This window comes from Ctenocephalides felis, unplaced genomic scaffold (genome assembly GCF_003426905.1).
Source record: "Ctenocephalides felis isolate EL2017-DRISC unplaced genomic scaffold, ASM342690v1 CF-g0.4_SCAFFOLD_00845, whole genome shotgun sequence".
Taxonomy (NCBI): Eukaryota; Metazoa; Arthropoda; class Insecta; order Siphonaptera; family Pulicidae; genus Ctenocephalides; species Ctenocephalides felis.
In genome coordinates this window covers 48,958,131-48,975,574 of record NW_020536999.1, presented here as the reverse complement: position 1 = coordinate 48,975,574, position 17,444 = coordinate 48,958,131, and the positions used below count along the sequence as shown (strand labels likewise).

The window sequence follows — 17,444 nt, the reverse complement described above, 5'->3', positions numbered from 1 at the left end:
TATTATTATAATATTCGTTTTTCTGAAATCTGATAACATTTTAGTTAATTATTAATCAACAATTAATATATATAATGTAGAATGTATATTATACAATTCTTCATTACTCAGTTAATCTATACTTAATTTTCACAATAATAAATCTCATAATAATAATAATAAGCATTATTAGTGTTCAATTATATTATCAATATACAAATAAAATACTAAATATTCAGCTATATAATTAATTCTCATAATATAGAATGAATAATTTTGTTTATATGCCATTAATAATGAGTTTTAAATTCTTCTTATATTTGAAACAAAATCAATATCGTTTAAATATGTTTGTAATAAAATGAATAAATCTATCCTACATTTTCTTGTCATAAATTCAAAAGTTTTCAAGTTTTTATAAGAGCATGAAATTTACTGACATTCGAAGTGATTTGTGAAACTTTGTGTTTACTGATCCGAAAGTGTAAATATTGGATAAGTTTTATTGTATATCAAACTATATTTATATTTCAATCAATCAATTCTCATACTTAGAAACTTTATAAAGTTTTGGCACATTGATTTCCAGCTAATATTTAACATTTGGAAGTATCAAATTATACTATATAAATATAAACATATAGAAATCATGCAATATAACATTTTTTTGAACTATATGATGAATAATAATTTTTAATCAACCTAATATTTGTGGATATTAACTTTCAGAGCTTGTCTTATCGTTGATGAGCTCACATTTGCTGGATTATTTCTTTTTCCTTTTATTTGAAATATGCGATTTCATTGAAGTAAATGTAAACTGTATATAAAGGAATATATATAAATTTATGGGATAATATCTACTGATCGTGACAAAAATATAAATTATCGTAACATGTAGTTCATTTAATATTATCCTACATTTTTACTACTTTTTCGTGTTTAACCAAAAAAGACTTTTACATATGTATATGTGATGTATGTTTTTTGTATGATTCTGAATTTGATATTATATCATATATGTATAACAATATATGACCATATTATTCATATATAAAAGTAGAGATGAAACTCCATTTCAAAATAAGTCTGTCAAAAATATAAAATGAATAAATAACTTCAATAGTAAATAATATTTTCAAAGCAAGTTGTAGATGTAGTCACCCGTAAGATGAACATTTTGACCTCTGCAATAAAGAATTCACGCACTCTTTGTAGAACAGGTGTGGCAAATCACGAAATTGACAAAAAATCACGAAATATCACGTGGGGGATGGAGGGGTATAATAACATATTATGTGTACTTATTTTTTAACCAATTTTTTTAAAAAAGTTCAAACATTTTCAAAAAAAAATAAAACATTGTTCAGTTTTTTCACGTAACTAAAAATACACGAGATGTTTGGTGGGGGAGGGGGGTAATTTTGCATATCACCATTGATCACCAAGAGAGGGGGGGGTCCAAAAATTCTTAAAAACTCGCTCACGTGATCAATGGACGTGTACAAGTTTCAATACAATTTCCAATATCCCGTATAAAATCAAATCAATTTATGATGATATAATTAAAATATCACTAAACCCTTGCACTTAACTGCACTTAACTGCAGCGGGTTCAAAATTTCTTATTATATAATAAACAAAATAATAACTTCCCAAAATGTGAAATTATTAAATAATTAAACGAAATTGAGATTTAGATATTTAGATAAAGTTTCCAGCTGTTTATTTCGAAAATAAAATTTTCGCTTTTATTTAAATCTTAACATTTCGATTTCCAATTAAAAAAATTATCTGTAACATCATTAATTCTAGTGCACAGACAGGTGCTTCTATGTCCTAGAATTGAAGCCTTTTATCCAAATTTGAATGAATTTATATAATTCACCCAATTTTTGTAGGTCTGTTTGGTGCATGAACTTTATCGCCATATTATGTTTTATGAGAAACATCGAAACTTTTTTTAAAGAAAATTAATAAATTATTTAGTAAAATATTAGGCATCTGCTACAAGAAAATACTGTCACGACTACATAAATCGTGAACTAACTAGTGGGCGCATGGCATCGTGCCTTAAGGCAAATTGCAGGAACTTCCCGTACCAAAAATTATTATTTTTTTAAAAACGATTAACATTTTTGAAAAAAATTCACTTCGAAAGTATTAGATTTTTGAGAAACTATAAATTTGACAAAAAATTACTTTCTTTTGAAAAAAAAAATTATTGAAAAAAAATGTTTTCTTATTTTTGACATATTTTGGAAGTTCTGAACTTTTTTTTAAAGCAATAGTACTGCTTTAACTGCATAGAGACAAAATATCGAAGCGCGTAAGGGCCGCGTCGTCATCTAACGGATAAACATTGGTACGGAACCCATAGGAATGTAAACAAAATTTATACTTATTGTTAAAATCTTTATAAAATATCTGATAATTTGATGTGCATATGTCTAATGATCATTGTTGATCGCCAAATGGCATTTTTTTTACTTTTTATATAAGATCTCCGGAACCGCTAGACCTGCCTTTATGAAAATTTGATCAGTTCTTCATCTTGTCAATACAGGTAAAATGCTTTTTGAATTATTGAAATCGGACGCTCCGTTCTCTTAAAAAATGAGTTTCCATTTTTGGCACTTCTTGCCCCGGCTAGATTTGCCTTCGCCAAAAACTAATTAGCACGTCTCCTTATCAATACGAATCAAATGTTTTTGAATTATTCAAATCGGTTGATCGGTGTTCCCGAAATCGTCGACGAAAATTTGTATCCGCACACACACACACACCCATACATCAATTTTTTCTAAGGTATGCCAAACTATTCAGAAACCTTTGAAACGTAAAGATATATAAAAATTTTCATTTTCGATTTTTTTGCGATTACTATAACCTCCCCTACGGGAAGTTAAATATAGTATTTTATTTGGTTAAGTTCAGTGCTTCGGATTTATATAAGTTTGTAAAACATTAAAAATTATATATAATTCCAACAAATATTAAAATTATTATATTATTACTATAAAAAACGATAACATTAATGTCTACTTCCATGATTTTAAATTAAATTTTGCTCATATCCTATATATCTTGGATTTCACAGGATGTACCCTCTACCCAGTGAGTTTCCTGTCATGTTCCTGGGCCATTCCGCATTCCGCTCGTATATTTTCCGACTTGCGACTTTTATTATCTCCCTTATGTCCGACTCCTTCATGTTTGCGATTATGTCCGACAAACACGTCTCCCAAGAGCTTTTCGCCAGATAGACGTCCCAAAGAAATAATGTATCAGTGTAATTCCGTTTGCGCTTTTTTTCTTGAGATAATCCCTATTATTTACACCAGCGAGGAAAGATACAGCTTTATTTTATACTGTACTCAACGTTGTCGTATTTAATGTTAACCATATTGGCGAATATATTCGTCATGGAGGAGTGCATTGACGAGTATGTTCGTCAAGCGTATAAATCGGTAACCATTTGCTATTTAAATTGAAATTTATAAAAAAAACAATATTTGAGATATAAAGTTGTTTAGAAAATTTTGATACTACGACTATATAAAATTAGTGGTTACAAGCTTGCAAGTTGTATTTTACTTCAAGGGGGTATTCTACTGTGAACGCATGAACTTTAGGCAATTTTTAAATTATCGTAAAAAAGGCAATTTTTTACTATTTATTGCATTTTTTATAATTTATTTATAAACGTAACAAAAGTAGCTTTTCTTATCACTTTCTTATCACTTTTTTAAGTTTCTTGATTTAAAAAAACTGAAATTTTCGAATGAGGCTAGTATATACTAGAAAGAAGTCTATAAAGAAGATTTCTTGAAAATTACAAGTGAATCGGTCCAGTAGAACTCGAGAAATCGTGTACATTGTATTGTAAAAGACAGTTTTCGAGTAAACACGTTTTGTAAAAGGAAGGAAACAAGAAAAGATTATCATTGTCAAGTAGCTGTAACTCCGAAAATAATTTAAATTTAAACAAATTCTTTCGTACAAGAATTTTTGAATAGAAGCTTTTTTTGTATTTCTACAGCAGAATACCCACTTAAGACAAGTTGCATGAACTTACCCAAGTGTGGAAATAAAATAATTAATCAATAAAAAGATAGATTTGGCTATTTAGATAATATTTCCTACTGTTAATTTTGAAAATATTTTACTGTGAAAACGCCTAACTGCAAAGCAACCACATGGCTTTTGACAGTATGCAGTGCGATTTTATATGAAAACTAATACATATCATAGCCTTGCCATAACAATGGTCTATTTTACGGCATAATCGGTTCTTTAAATAACCTTATAGAAATATAACTGATAATGGAATCCTCGTAATAATAATGGACTTTGTGTTGATTTAAGCTTAACAATATTATTTATATAAAGGTTAATCCAAATATATATAATTAATATTGCATATTACTATGATTTGTTTTTTTCTTCAACAAAAATTCGTTTAAAATGACTACTAGTAAAACTTACTAGTAAAATTATCCTTTTACCAAATCTCGTAATTCAGGCATATATATCTCATGATATGAGAGCATTTTATCGTTTAATTTGTTAATCGTGGCGATTAACGTGTTAACGTACGTTGTTGAATCAAACCTGGAATGAAAATTATTGAATGTATCCAATGTTGAATTATTAAAAAAAAAAAAAAGAAAACTGTATGTGAATCTATTAGCAATACAAGTTTTTAATGTGCATTTTATTATTAACCAACCAATAATGACTTTCTAATAATAAACCAAAGTTTCACTAACATTCTATGAAACCAACAGTTAGTCCCTGTTGCATTTAACGAATTTTAACATTTCTATTCTCTTGCATATCGTAAGAATTGTCTATCTTTCATCTTCGATACTTTACGTTCACATTGTGGGCGATTTTCAGGAAATACAAGTAATAACTTTCACTATTAATAAAGGAATGTCATATCTAGAGAGGCGCCTTCGATTTTTTATTACGTACTACAAAAAACTTTCATCATTTAGATGAGAAGATGTTAGAAGAATCTTTTTGTCGACAGACCGTTTATGTAACGTATGATGATTTGCAATTAGATTATATAGAATAAAAATACTAGCTGGAAATCATTTGATAACAGTGTGTTTTGATATATTTAACCATTTGATTTAAATGTAATACTCAATAAGAGTCATTGGAAATGAATACTAATTTTTGATAATGTAAATTATTTACTTAACGGATGCAAATATACGTGTACTGTAAATTACACAAAACTGCTAAATTTTCTCAAATATGTAGGACAGATAATATATATATATATATATATATATATATATATATATATAATATACATATATACATCAAATATTTATAATTATATACAGGGTCGGTCCTGGGGTGCCTTTTTTTCTAGCGATTATTGTTTTAAAGTCAAATTTTTAATCCATTTCAAAAATATTGTCCAAAGATTAGTAAAAGATGCAAAGAAATTATATATTTCTTGAATTATATTGAAAAAACATTATTATTAATTTCATTTCTGAATCTCGTGTTGGCGCCCCCTAAGGCGTGCGCCCGCATTTTTCTCATGCATTGCAGTCAAGGTAGAACCGGCCCTGGTTATGTATTATATAATATACTAATAAAATATTAAAGGTATTTGAATCATAGTCGCAATATGGTAAAGCTTGTGAAGACCCTTTATGCTAATCATGGAAAGGTTTGGAGAAATTCTTTGCACTTTTTGAGACTGTGTTAGTATTTATGGATACTAAAGATAGAAGACGATTTAATAGTTGCAAAATAAATAGAAGAAAGAATGTTCATTATATGATATGGATACTGAAGATAGAAGACTGAAGATATGACTAATTTCCTAACAAAAAATTATATAGGCTAGACATCATTAAGTGAGATGTAAGATTAAATCTTACAAAATGGGCGACAAATTTTGATAATTAAACGTTACTTCAGTTTTGTTATTATTTTTAATTTAATGCATAATTGCATAAAATTTAAATGTATTATTACTTCAAATTTTTAATAATAAACTTAAGTGCAATTATAAATTGATTAAATCGATACCGTCTAAATAGGAGTATCCATGGCAAAGTTCAAGACAAAAAACAAAAGACGAGTCGTTCGAGACAAAGTTTGGGAACCTGTGTTCTAGGCTAATAGGTAGATAGATAGATATTCAGATTATTTGTAGGGCTAAAATTAGGGGTATAGTCAGGTGCCAATTTTTTGGCACTCTTCACTTTACCACACTCTAGAGTTTAAACTTTTTGACTATATTTTTTGAATTTTTTAAATATTAATTACTAACTTGTGAAAATGTATAGTAAAGGTATGGTTTGCATTTTTTTGGGGTCTTTAAAACATAGTGTTATGCCTCTAGGCTAGAAAACCTCTTAGCAATCAATCAATGATCTCATGTTTTTTGGCATCACACTTCAAACAATATTACTCCCATTGGATTGAAAATAAATGAAGTCTTTACAAGTCCATAATATTATAATTAACCATCGAATAAAAGGTACTGTACACATTGCATTAATGCATTAATTTGCATAATCGCGATGCATAACGAATAGTCCGTCGCCTCGGCCACATAGTACATATATATATATATATATATATATATATAGAGTCGACCAGACAGAGTAAACGTAAAACTTGGGAGTTATTTCGGTTTTTATGGTCGTGGAATTTATCGTGCAAAAACGACCATTAAAAAGGTTGACTCTCGGACTGAGCAGCGTAAATAATGTATAATGTACACCATATTCTAAATCAGTAGATCACGACAAGCTTTCTAAAGGTCACGAAGACACATGTGGAATGTAAAATAATGCAATTGTAAATGCTAAGAGTATTACTATTATGTTCAGTAAAATAAAAATATTACATATGGACACTAGCAGTAGGGTAAATCTACATGATTTTATAGGAAGGCAGGATTTACTACACATTTAAATAAAAGCGTTTCATAAAACTTGTGAGAGAGCTATAACGTCGTAACCTCTTGGTATTCTTCTAAATTATATAGAAAATTGTAATAAGAGATACTCTACATTTAAATATATATATGTATATACTGGTGATTATTGCTCAAAAAACCCAAAATGTTTGAGGTGAAATTTTAGCACGATATATAATCATCATCTAAAATTATTTTTACCTTATTTTTGCATCAATCAAACTAATTAAACAGAAAATTGCAGACCTGAATTGGCTAATGAGATGTCCTATCGCTTGACAACGAGTTATTAATTTATAAATCTGTAATATAGCCCATCTGGGCCTACGGTATAGAGCTTTGGGGTTGCGCCAGTATATGTAACATTGTTTTAATGCAGCTGATACAATCCAAAATTTTAAGGCAGATCACCGACGCATTTTGGTATGTCAGTAATAAAGACATCCATGACGACCTCAATATTCCTTTTATCAAGGACGTAATTGGAAGCAGAAGTTTAAACCATCACTTCAAGCTAGAAAATCATCCGAAACATCTTATAGCATCTCTACTTATGACTCCGTCTACTAGAAGATTGAAGAGAAAAATTACTTTGGACTTGACATAATATAGTGAAGTGTTCATTGGAACAGTTTTACAGTAATAATTTAGTCTATATTATGATTTTACTTTTAATTTTAATCATTGTTATGATTTGTACTAACTACTATTTTTATTTTTGTTTTCCTATATTATTTCAATTATAGTTTCCTTCTTATATCACCTCTGTAACTCTTAAGGTCATTTTGACTCTGTAATTCGCCGCAAAAGACAGCTTTTTTGACGGCTATTTTTGCAAAATATCGTGAAAGCACAAGTGAACATATCATTTTATGGCAGATGCCAGAATAAAAATAATATTTTATCTAAATTGTAAGTAGAATTTAAGCCTTGTTTACACGACGCTCGTTTTCTGGGCCTGTTCGCATGACGCTGGATTCATCCATTTTGCCTGCTTGATATCCAGATTGCTAGGCAGGCGACCAAAAAAGCAATGATATAAGCCTTTACTTATTACATGACATTTTATAAATGAGTAAAATATTACGAGAGAGGAACAGCGATTCATATGTGAAATATAATACAACCAACGTTGGAAAGCAAACTATTTTGCCATCATCATGCATTGGCAGTCCAAGTAAAATGCAAAAGTTTGTGCAAGATGCAATGTAACATGATTGTCACTATGAGAGTCCAGATTTCTTTATCGCTTTTATATGCAACCCAGCTTGTGACGATATACGTCAGCTGCTTCTTTCTGGGATGGAACAGTTCAGCGCTACTGCCTGAACAAGGGCATAATAAACTTTTATGATTTTTTAATCATTTTCAAAAAAATGTTAATATGATCAGTTATTAAAATAGATTACTCTTTTAAAAAACTGAAAATTACAATAATTTATTAGGATTTTTAATAATTTAAAAGGTGGTACCCGTACGGCCAAATACGGATGTCATCTACAGGCAATACTTGTACACATATAGGCGACCCTTGTAGAGAAAGGGTTAATAATGAAAGCAAATCTTAGTCGATATTTGTTTCCAACCTGAATAATGTCTATGTATCTATCTGTAGTTAATATAGAGTAAATTTGTACGAATACTGAAGATATTATTCTATATTTTAAAAGAATCCTTTTATAGAGTGAAGCCGTTTTCCTCCGCCGAAGGCGACGCGCAGTCGACCGTCGGCGACCGCACAATCGACAGTTCTTCTTGAATTTACGTGTAAAAGGCGATAAAATCTGCGAACAATCTTCCCCTGGATCTTAAATCTGATTCAAAGGCACTCTTTCGGAAACCGTGAGCGCTTTTACGGCCGATGAAAAATTATCAAGGACGCGTAACGTCGGACTCTGTGCAAAATCTCGGAGTCGTAAAAATATTGAAAAGGCATATAAAGTTTATTACTGATGATCAAGCGTGACTTTTATTATACATGTAGCATATATCAATCTTCAAGTGTACTGCAATCGTATGAGATCATCATAGACATATCGAGTTTAAAAAAAAAAAATATTAAACATTTATTGTGTCCTGTTGAATAAAGTTCAGTAAAAACCACGGTTGTAATAGCCGTTTAAACAGCAAACTATACTGATTTTGAGGCAGATTATAGGCAATTATTTTCACATAAGTTTTAGATTTAAAATTTTTCTTTTCGTTGCTCCATACAGTTCATCGGGTACGATTGTGACAGGATACGGTAGTGACATTCGTCATAACAGCTAAAGTATACAGGTTTTGATATAAGGTCTGAAGCGAGCAAGATGCAGTATGTTTATTTGAACAAGTTGCCATTATTGCATTGAGTTAGTGCCCTACATTAACATGATCCCTATACCGCGTTGCTTTGCAGAGTCCAAAAAAGTTCTTTTGGTCGATTTTTTCTAATAATAACTGTTATATGTATACAGATCACTTTGTAACTTTGCTAAGTTGAACAGTAGTGCTTAATTACTAGCAATTAATTTTTTGCAGATAATATAGCCTTATCATGACGATGATTTGTTTTCAAAAGTATGCGTTGGGTACGGTTGTGACATGTGGTTTTGGGTCTTATCCTTTTCGGGTGAAGATTAAACAAATTAAGAAAAATCTAACTTAACTAAGACGGAATATGAAAGACAAAGGAAAAGGTTTGATCAAAGAAAAAAAAAGGTTTCATAAAAGTTTCTTGTTAATTTGTTTGAAAAATTATGTTTTTTTAATGATTATGTTGTGTTGTTAAATATTTCTGACAATGAAAGTCGTTATCATTTTGGTGTTCATACCTATTTTTTCTAAACCTACTTTTATGCATATCTCAACTGTCCTGAGGACAATAAAATGACACAAAGATTTTTTTTTATATTTCACCATATAATTTACAACTGTCTTTAGTCGGCATCTAGTAAATTTAAAGATATTATAATTAGATTACATATGACAAATAAATTGACAATAGTAGAAGTAGCCAGTGTTACTTCTACTTCAAATACAAAATACATTTGTTTGGGAAAATTACATTACATATTACAAATATAGCGACTTTTTGTGAAGTCCTCAGAATTTTTTTTATCGATTTTTAGAACATATCCAAAGGATAGCTATTATACTAGTAGTATAAACGGAGGTTTATTAGATGTGATAATTTACTTACCGGTTCTGTGTATTTTATTTTATTTAAATTACAAATCAACAAAGTGTTACTGGTCTCTTTCATCCACCAAACCCCTTTCAGAAAAATTAAATATAGAAAGAAAAGGATTTATGTTAGACGTGTTCGTACAATACGGGATTGTCCTAAATAAATAACGCAGAAGCGAAACAATGCGTGGAATTCGTTGTGGTATTACATATAAGCTCGGTTCCGAACGAAAAAATTTATTCCACTATATGTTTTCGTCTTGAATGTTAAAAAATGCAAAATTCCACGAAAGCATGAAATATAGACGCATGTCACGCGGAATATAATTTCAGAATTTATCTTCTAGATTATGTTTATAAATAAATGAGTTACAATTGGAAGGTGAATCACTTCTTCGCATGGAACATGATTTTTGAATCAATTTTCAATGAGTTTTGAGTCAATTTTTTTAATAGCTCAATTAAAGCATATTAAAAAGACAGTTATTCCAAATGTAATAAAGCAATTTGAAAATAGTTCTTAATGAATATAAGTATGCGATGAAAAACGCTGAAAAACGTTTACTATGTATAGGGAAGATTTGTTGCGCTTTGTGCCTTTTTTTTTGTTTTTGATTAGCAATAATCTTGTAAATTAGTTAGCTGGGAGAAAAGTAAATTTGATAGTGATTTAGACAATTGTATACGTGAAAATACTAAAATGTTTGCCTTAAATACTTTTTTTTTAATATTAGCGCCTATTCTATCCTGATCTTTAGCAAATTTTTAGTCGTACTTAAAAAAATGACAACGTAACATAGTCATTTGAATGAAGTTTATGAATGTAATATAACAATTTATAATAAAACATAATTTTTCAAACAAAATTAACAAGAAATTTTTTTGAAAGTTTTTTTAATTGAATTTTTCTTTCCCTTTCTTTTTCGTATTTTGTCTTAGTTTAGTTTGTCTTAGTTAGATTTTTTTTCTGACAAGAAATACATGTCAACCGAATCCAAAAAAAATTCACAAATCGTTATGTCTTTGCTAAACTATTTAAGCAAAAACTAATTCCTAGTAATTAACTACTGATGTTCAACTTACAGCAAAATAACAAAGAACGTGTTCGTTCTACATACAAATAACAGTTATTATTAAAATAAATCGAACAAAAAATCTTACTTTTTAAATCTCGGTAAAATCAATGCGGTCTACAGGTCATGTTAATGTAAAGCGCTGACTTAGTGCAATATTGGAAACTTGTTCGAACAAACATACATCTTTTTTTTTCTTGAACCCTATCTCAAAATCAGTATAATTTAGCTGTTATGACGATTGTACCAAGGCACAACTGCAGCCAGTCTCTTCTATAATTTGCCAATTTTTATAAGCATTTTGTTAAATCATAAAAACTAAATGTTTTTATACTTATAATTATATAATATATAATATGAAAAAACTGAGCTTTCCCGTAATCTGGTGGTAAGGGTTATGTACTTTGATCAGTTGTTGGTCTCAAAATACCTGTCTCGGACAGCCTGATGTCAAGCAGCAGTGACATTCGTTTTCACTTGAAAATATATATTGCAATATTACTTATAATGGAATTATGGTAGAAGACGGTCCGTTACCTTTTAACTTAATTATGTTAATTTCTAGTGTGATTTTCTAATATACTTCGATTTGGAAATTATTATTAATTAATTAATTTCTATTTATTGTACTTTGATTGTATGAATAATGTATTTATAGCATCTTAGATCTATTTGAAATCAAATATCGTTGACGAAGAGAATCGTTTTCATTTATCTGAAGACTCTCATCAAAGGAATAACTATGTTCCTGACAAGCATTCCGCCTTATGTTCAAATTCAATTATCGTGTTGAACAAAAGATGTTCCAAATCGATATTTAGGCACATTGAATTTGGACCCATTCTGATCGAGACATCCCATTTCTCCTATAGAAGACACAATACAAAGAAATATATAAATACATATACGTATACACACATATATATATATATATATATATATATTAGGGTGGTCCTTAAAATGGTCATTTTTGAATTTCCTTGCTCCCAGGGGCTCAAATGGTTCCAAATAGATAAAAAACAATTCTCTGAAAATTTTAGCTCTTAATATTAACGTTTAGATAGAGCGCAATTCAATCAAAGTTTTGTATGGAAATAGCATGAAAAAATTTTCAAAAATTTTAAAAATGTTTTTTCAATGTAATTTAGCGAACAAATAAATGAATAAAACTCATTCATTTGTCGCTAAGTTATACTTAAAACATTTTTTTTTAATTTTCAAAAATTTTTCCATGCTATTTCCATACAAACTTTGATTGAATTGCGTTCTATCTAAACGTTAATATTGAGAGCTAAAACTTTCAGAGAATTGTTTTTTATCAATTTGGAACCATTTGATCCCCTGGGAGCAAGGAAATTCGAAAATGACTATTTTAAGGACCACCCTAATATATATATATATATAAAAGAAAATATGACGTAATACCAAATACCATATAACACATTTATGAAAGTCACTTGTTATTTATAGTAAATTTTGTACTGCACTCTTTTATTCAATACTTTAATAATTTTTTCTTCAGTTTAAAAAAAACACATTTAAATCAATAGTATTGAACTGCTGCTTAATCCATCAAATTTCAATCCAGATTTTATTTATTTTTGGATTGATATAATTTTTTATAAAAAAAGGATTCAAATGTTGGTTAATCAGGTGAATTTTAATAAAATCCGCAGCAACGCGTGGTCGGGTATGCTAGTATATATATATATATATATATATATATACTCGTATATACTATATTGTATCGTGAATTGAAAGATAAGTAAGAATGAAAAAATATGAGCAAGATAATTTACTTATTAATAAAAAGATTAAATTTTTAAAGAACATTAGATATAATTACAATAATTTCAATTATGAGAAATAGCTTACGCAGTTACACGCAATTTCGTCGTCAAATATTTGAAAATATTTGTTACAAAATTGAAAATCGAAGAATTTGGTTGTTTTGCCCTGAAATCATAATTTTTACAGAACTATCGTCAATGCAGAATTAGTATAGAATATATGAATATATTAGATAACTAAACCCAGAGTAGAACTTAGCATGATTTTTGTTTATCTTTTATATGGTGAATATTATGTTCAATTCGAATAACATATAATTGATTTTATCATTTATCATTATCATTTCTGTACTTGTCACCACCATATGCTATGCAGAATAACAATTAAAAATTCGTTTTGTTGTTCAAATTGCCATAGAAAAACTGAGAGTGGCCTTTTTATTTGTATTATTCTATATATATGAATGCACAAAACTATTTTTAGCATTTTTCAAAACAAAAGTAATATATTTTAAAAAATAATATCAAATACTTCAACTAAAAACAAAAAAATTATGGAGATTATTATTTTAATAAACAAGAATCTGATTAAACTAGAATTAATCATTTATATTTATTATTCAAGTGCTTTCTATAATTTTGCCTCAAGTATTAGTCGTTAAGTACTTACATGCTCTTTTTTTATAACTAAATTTATTAAATTGATTTATTTCCAATATATGTATTTATTGCATTTTAAAACCTATATTACAATAATGTAACTATAGTATTTTGCGACCAAGTGTTATCAAAAACAAATCCTAAAACGGATAAATAAAAAGTACTTTCCTGAATATTAGATATGAACAATTATCTGTGAAAATATGTGAACACTCGTCTACCTAATATTTTTTAAAAGCTTTCAATATACCATATAGTATATAGATTTAAATAGTTTTCGTAGTTTTTGCCAATATTTGTTTTATATATTTTAAATCTCATTTTGACTCTGGTTTTTAAAATAAGCTACTGAACAATAATAAAAATAGATAAAAATATGAATTTTAAATGGTGTTGTTTTAAGTACGATATACGTTTCCTCTTCTCAATGAAACTACAGTGTTATGGAGCATCAAAAAGTTTTGAGAATCCTACTATTTTTAAATATTTTCATAATCCTTTTCACTCTCGCATTCAAAACTGGTAAAAAATTGGAACAAAATGATGAACGCCTTAAGAAAACTGCAGAAGTCGCCAGATACATGATTCACAATATAAATTGGGCAACTGTTGTTACATTTTTGTCAACAAAAAAATTATGTGTTGATTCGGAGTTCTCAAAATCTGTTTTTGGGAGTATAAAATCTATAGCAGATGGAACCAGGAATAAAAGTACAGGTATTCCGTACTTCTATTTACAAAAAAATGAGCCAATGTTAGAAAATTTAAGGTTAGATAACAGAACAGCTTTGACAGTAACCATTGATCAAACAAAATATTGTCAAAAATTGGGAATTGACACTGTGGAACCAAAATGCAGCAGAGTGATTTTAATGGGAAGAACTCAAAAATTAAATTTAACGAGTGAGGAATTCGATTTTGCCAGGAGTGCTTTGAAGGAAAGCCATCCCCATTTGGAAGAAAATTTTAATGAGAAGTTCTTGATTGCTAAGTTGGTTGTTGAAAATATTAAAGTGGTGGATGGACCTGGTGGTTTGAGAAATTTGCCTTTGGATTTATATTACAAGGCGGAACCTATTTGGAAAGACGATGATCCTTAATTTTAGCATTTGCATGTTATATTACAATATTTTTTGTAAATGATAATCTTTTTCAAAAGTTTTCATGGATTTGTATGTTATATGAAATTCAAAGTTAGTATGTGTAATAAAAGTTATTTTGATAATTTTTAAAATAATATTCAGTAATAAGTGAAATTGAATATGATTACAATATATCAAGTTTAAAACTATATTTAATGTTTCTTTGAATTTTAAGCTTGTTCGGTGAGAAGTTAATCTTATACTTAGTCATGAACTGTTGAAATTAATTTATTATTTTCATCTTGTAATAAAAATAATCATTTGCCAATATATAGCATCTAAAATCTTCTGAATTCAATGCAAACTTTACGACAAACGTATGATAAGATTTAAATCCACATATTACATTTTTTATATAGAACGAAAGGATCTTTATTGCGATATTTTCGTTCTCCATTTCATATCACATTTTATAGCGTTCCTTTCTTGAAATTTTCTAATATAAATATATATACCAATAATATTGTTTACGATGTCTCGCTTTTATGTCAATATTCGAGATTTCATAGAAACCCTTACATGCTTTCGTATATGCAACAGCCTTTGATTCACATCAAAGATGAAATTTCTATGAAAAATTTATAAGATAGAAATATATATATTTATATATATATATATATATATATATATATATATATTTTATATATAATATAATTTATATTATATTATATATTTATATATAATATAATTTATATAATATAAACCACATATATAGCAGTTGCTTGGAAATATATTCCCAATTTTCATAAAACACTAAGTTAGATGAATGTATACATAAATGTGCATACATGATTATTCGAAGCATTAAAGTGAAAAAATAGTTCATTGTATTTATATTTGTTTATATCATTAAATTTATAGGCGCAACCTTCAATGTGCGAGAGAGAAACATTTGAACATTTTTACTCGAACATTTTCAATAATAAAATTACAATTTTATTCAAGTATTTTACCATTTTATAAAAGTTAACTAGTTATTTAATAAAAGTTAACCACAATAACGTATAAATAGTCATAATTTCACTAAAGCTCTAGGTTGCATTTAAAAGCTCATAATTTCATTAAGTATTTTCAGGACAGTTAAGGTCAATATCAGCCTATTTTCGCTTGACATTAAGTTCTGGGATACCCTGTATATATTATGTATTGATATATATAACTAGTGAGGCGCATGGCATCGTGCCTGAAGGCAAATTGCTGGAACTTCCCGTACTAAAAATTATTATTTTTTTAAAAACGATTAACGTTTTTGAAAAAAATTTACTTCAAAAAAATTAGATTTTTGAGAAACTATAAATTTGACAGAAAATTACTTTATTTTTGAAAAAAAAAATTATTAAAAAAAAAATGTTTACTTTATTTTGACATATTGTGGAAATTCTGAACTTTTTTTTCAAAGCAATCGTACTGCTTTAACTGCATAGAGACGAAATGTCAAAGCGCGTAAGCGCCGCATTGCCGTCTAACGAATAAACATTGGTACGGAACTCATAGGAATGTAAGCAAAATTTAACTTATTGTTAATCATCTCATAAAAATATCAGATAATTTGATGTGCATATGTCTAATGATCATTTTTGACCGCCAAATGGAATTTTTTTTTACTTTTTTTATTAGATCTCCGAAACCTTCATGAAAATTTGATCAATTCATCTTGTTAAAACAAGTAAAATGTTTTTTGAATTATTCAAATCGGATGCTCCGTTCTCTTAAAAACCAAGTCACCATTTTTGGCACTTTTTGCCCCGTATCTTCGCAACGGCTAGACCTGCCTTTGCCAAAAACTAATAAGCACGTCTCCTTATCAATACGAATCGAATGTTTTTTGAATTATTCAAATCGATTGATCGGTGTTCCCGAAATCGTCGACGAAAATTTGTATCCGCACACTCACACGCGCACACACACACATACACACACATACATCCATTTTTTCTAAGGTATGCCAAAATACTCAGAAACCTTTGAAACGTAAAGAATATTAAAATTTTCATTTTTGATTTTTTTGCGATAACTATAACTTATACACTATTACTAATAGTAATAGTTATATTTCCAATTAGTGTCCCAGCTATAACCCTAATTTGAATTTTAGACAAAGTAAAATTTAGTTTAAGAAAGTTTATACCCAATTCTACACTATGGATTTTCTCTTTGATAACATATATGTGCTATAAAATATTCATAGCAGTCACCACGTTTGATATTAGCATTGCTATAAACACCAGCAATTGGATTGTGGAATATGGAATATGGAATTTCATTTACATATTTGAATTCAGATGCAACTCTCATAACTCGGGCATGGGAATACATCATCAAGGGATTGAGGATTCTATCTCATAATAAATATTTTAATCATACTACTAGTATTATGGAGTTTATTTGAAAATTTATTTATTTAGTTGAAATAATTAAATAGTTACAAAAAAGTTATATAATGATTGGCGCGACCAGCCAGAAGTAATTGCAATTTACCCAAGAGAGCGAGGCAATTTTTGTAAGATAATTTGAAATACCTCGATTTTTCTTGTACGTATATATATATATATATATATATATATATATATATATCTTCGAATCATGTGCAAAGTTGTATTACACAGACATTTGCGCATCATTGCGTTTGGAAGCATCTGGGAGCTTTTAATGGTTTTCGTACTACTTGTAA

At 28.5% G+C, this 17,444-nt stretch overlaps 1 protein-coding gene across 1 annotated transcript; it reads left to right on the top strand.

Annotated features, from left to right (window-relative positions):
* The first annotated feature begins 14,074 nt into the window (after positions 1–14,074).
* LOC113384757 (protein CREG1-like) lies at positions 14,075–14,731 on the top strand. Its single transcript, XM_026622518.1, has one exon. The coding sequence runs from the start codon at positions 14,075–14,077 to the stop codon at positions 14,729–14,731; it is 657 nt and encodes a 218-aa protein (XP_026478303.1).
* Positions 14,732–17,444: the final 2,713 nt, after the last annotated feature.

What these genes read in the sequence shown, in the direction of transcription:
- LOC113384757 (XM_026622518.1), top strand. Translation starts at nt 14,075, where the DNA reads ATGGAGCATCAAAAAGTTTTGAGAATCCTACTATTTTTAAATATTTTC.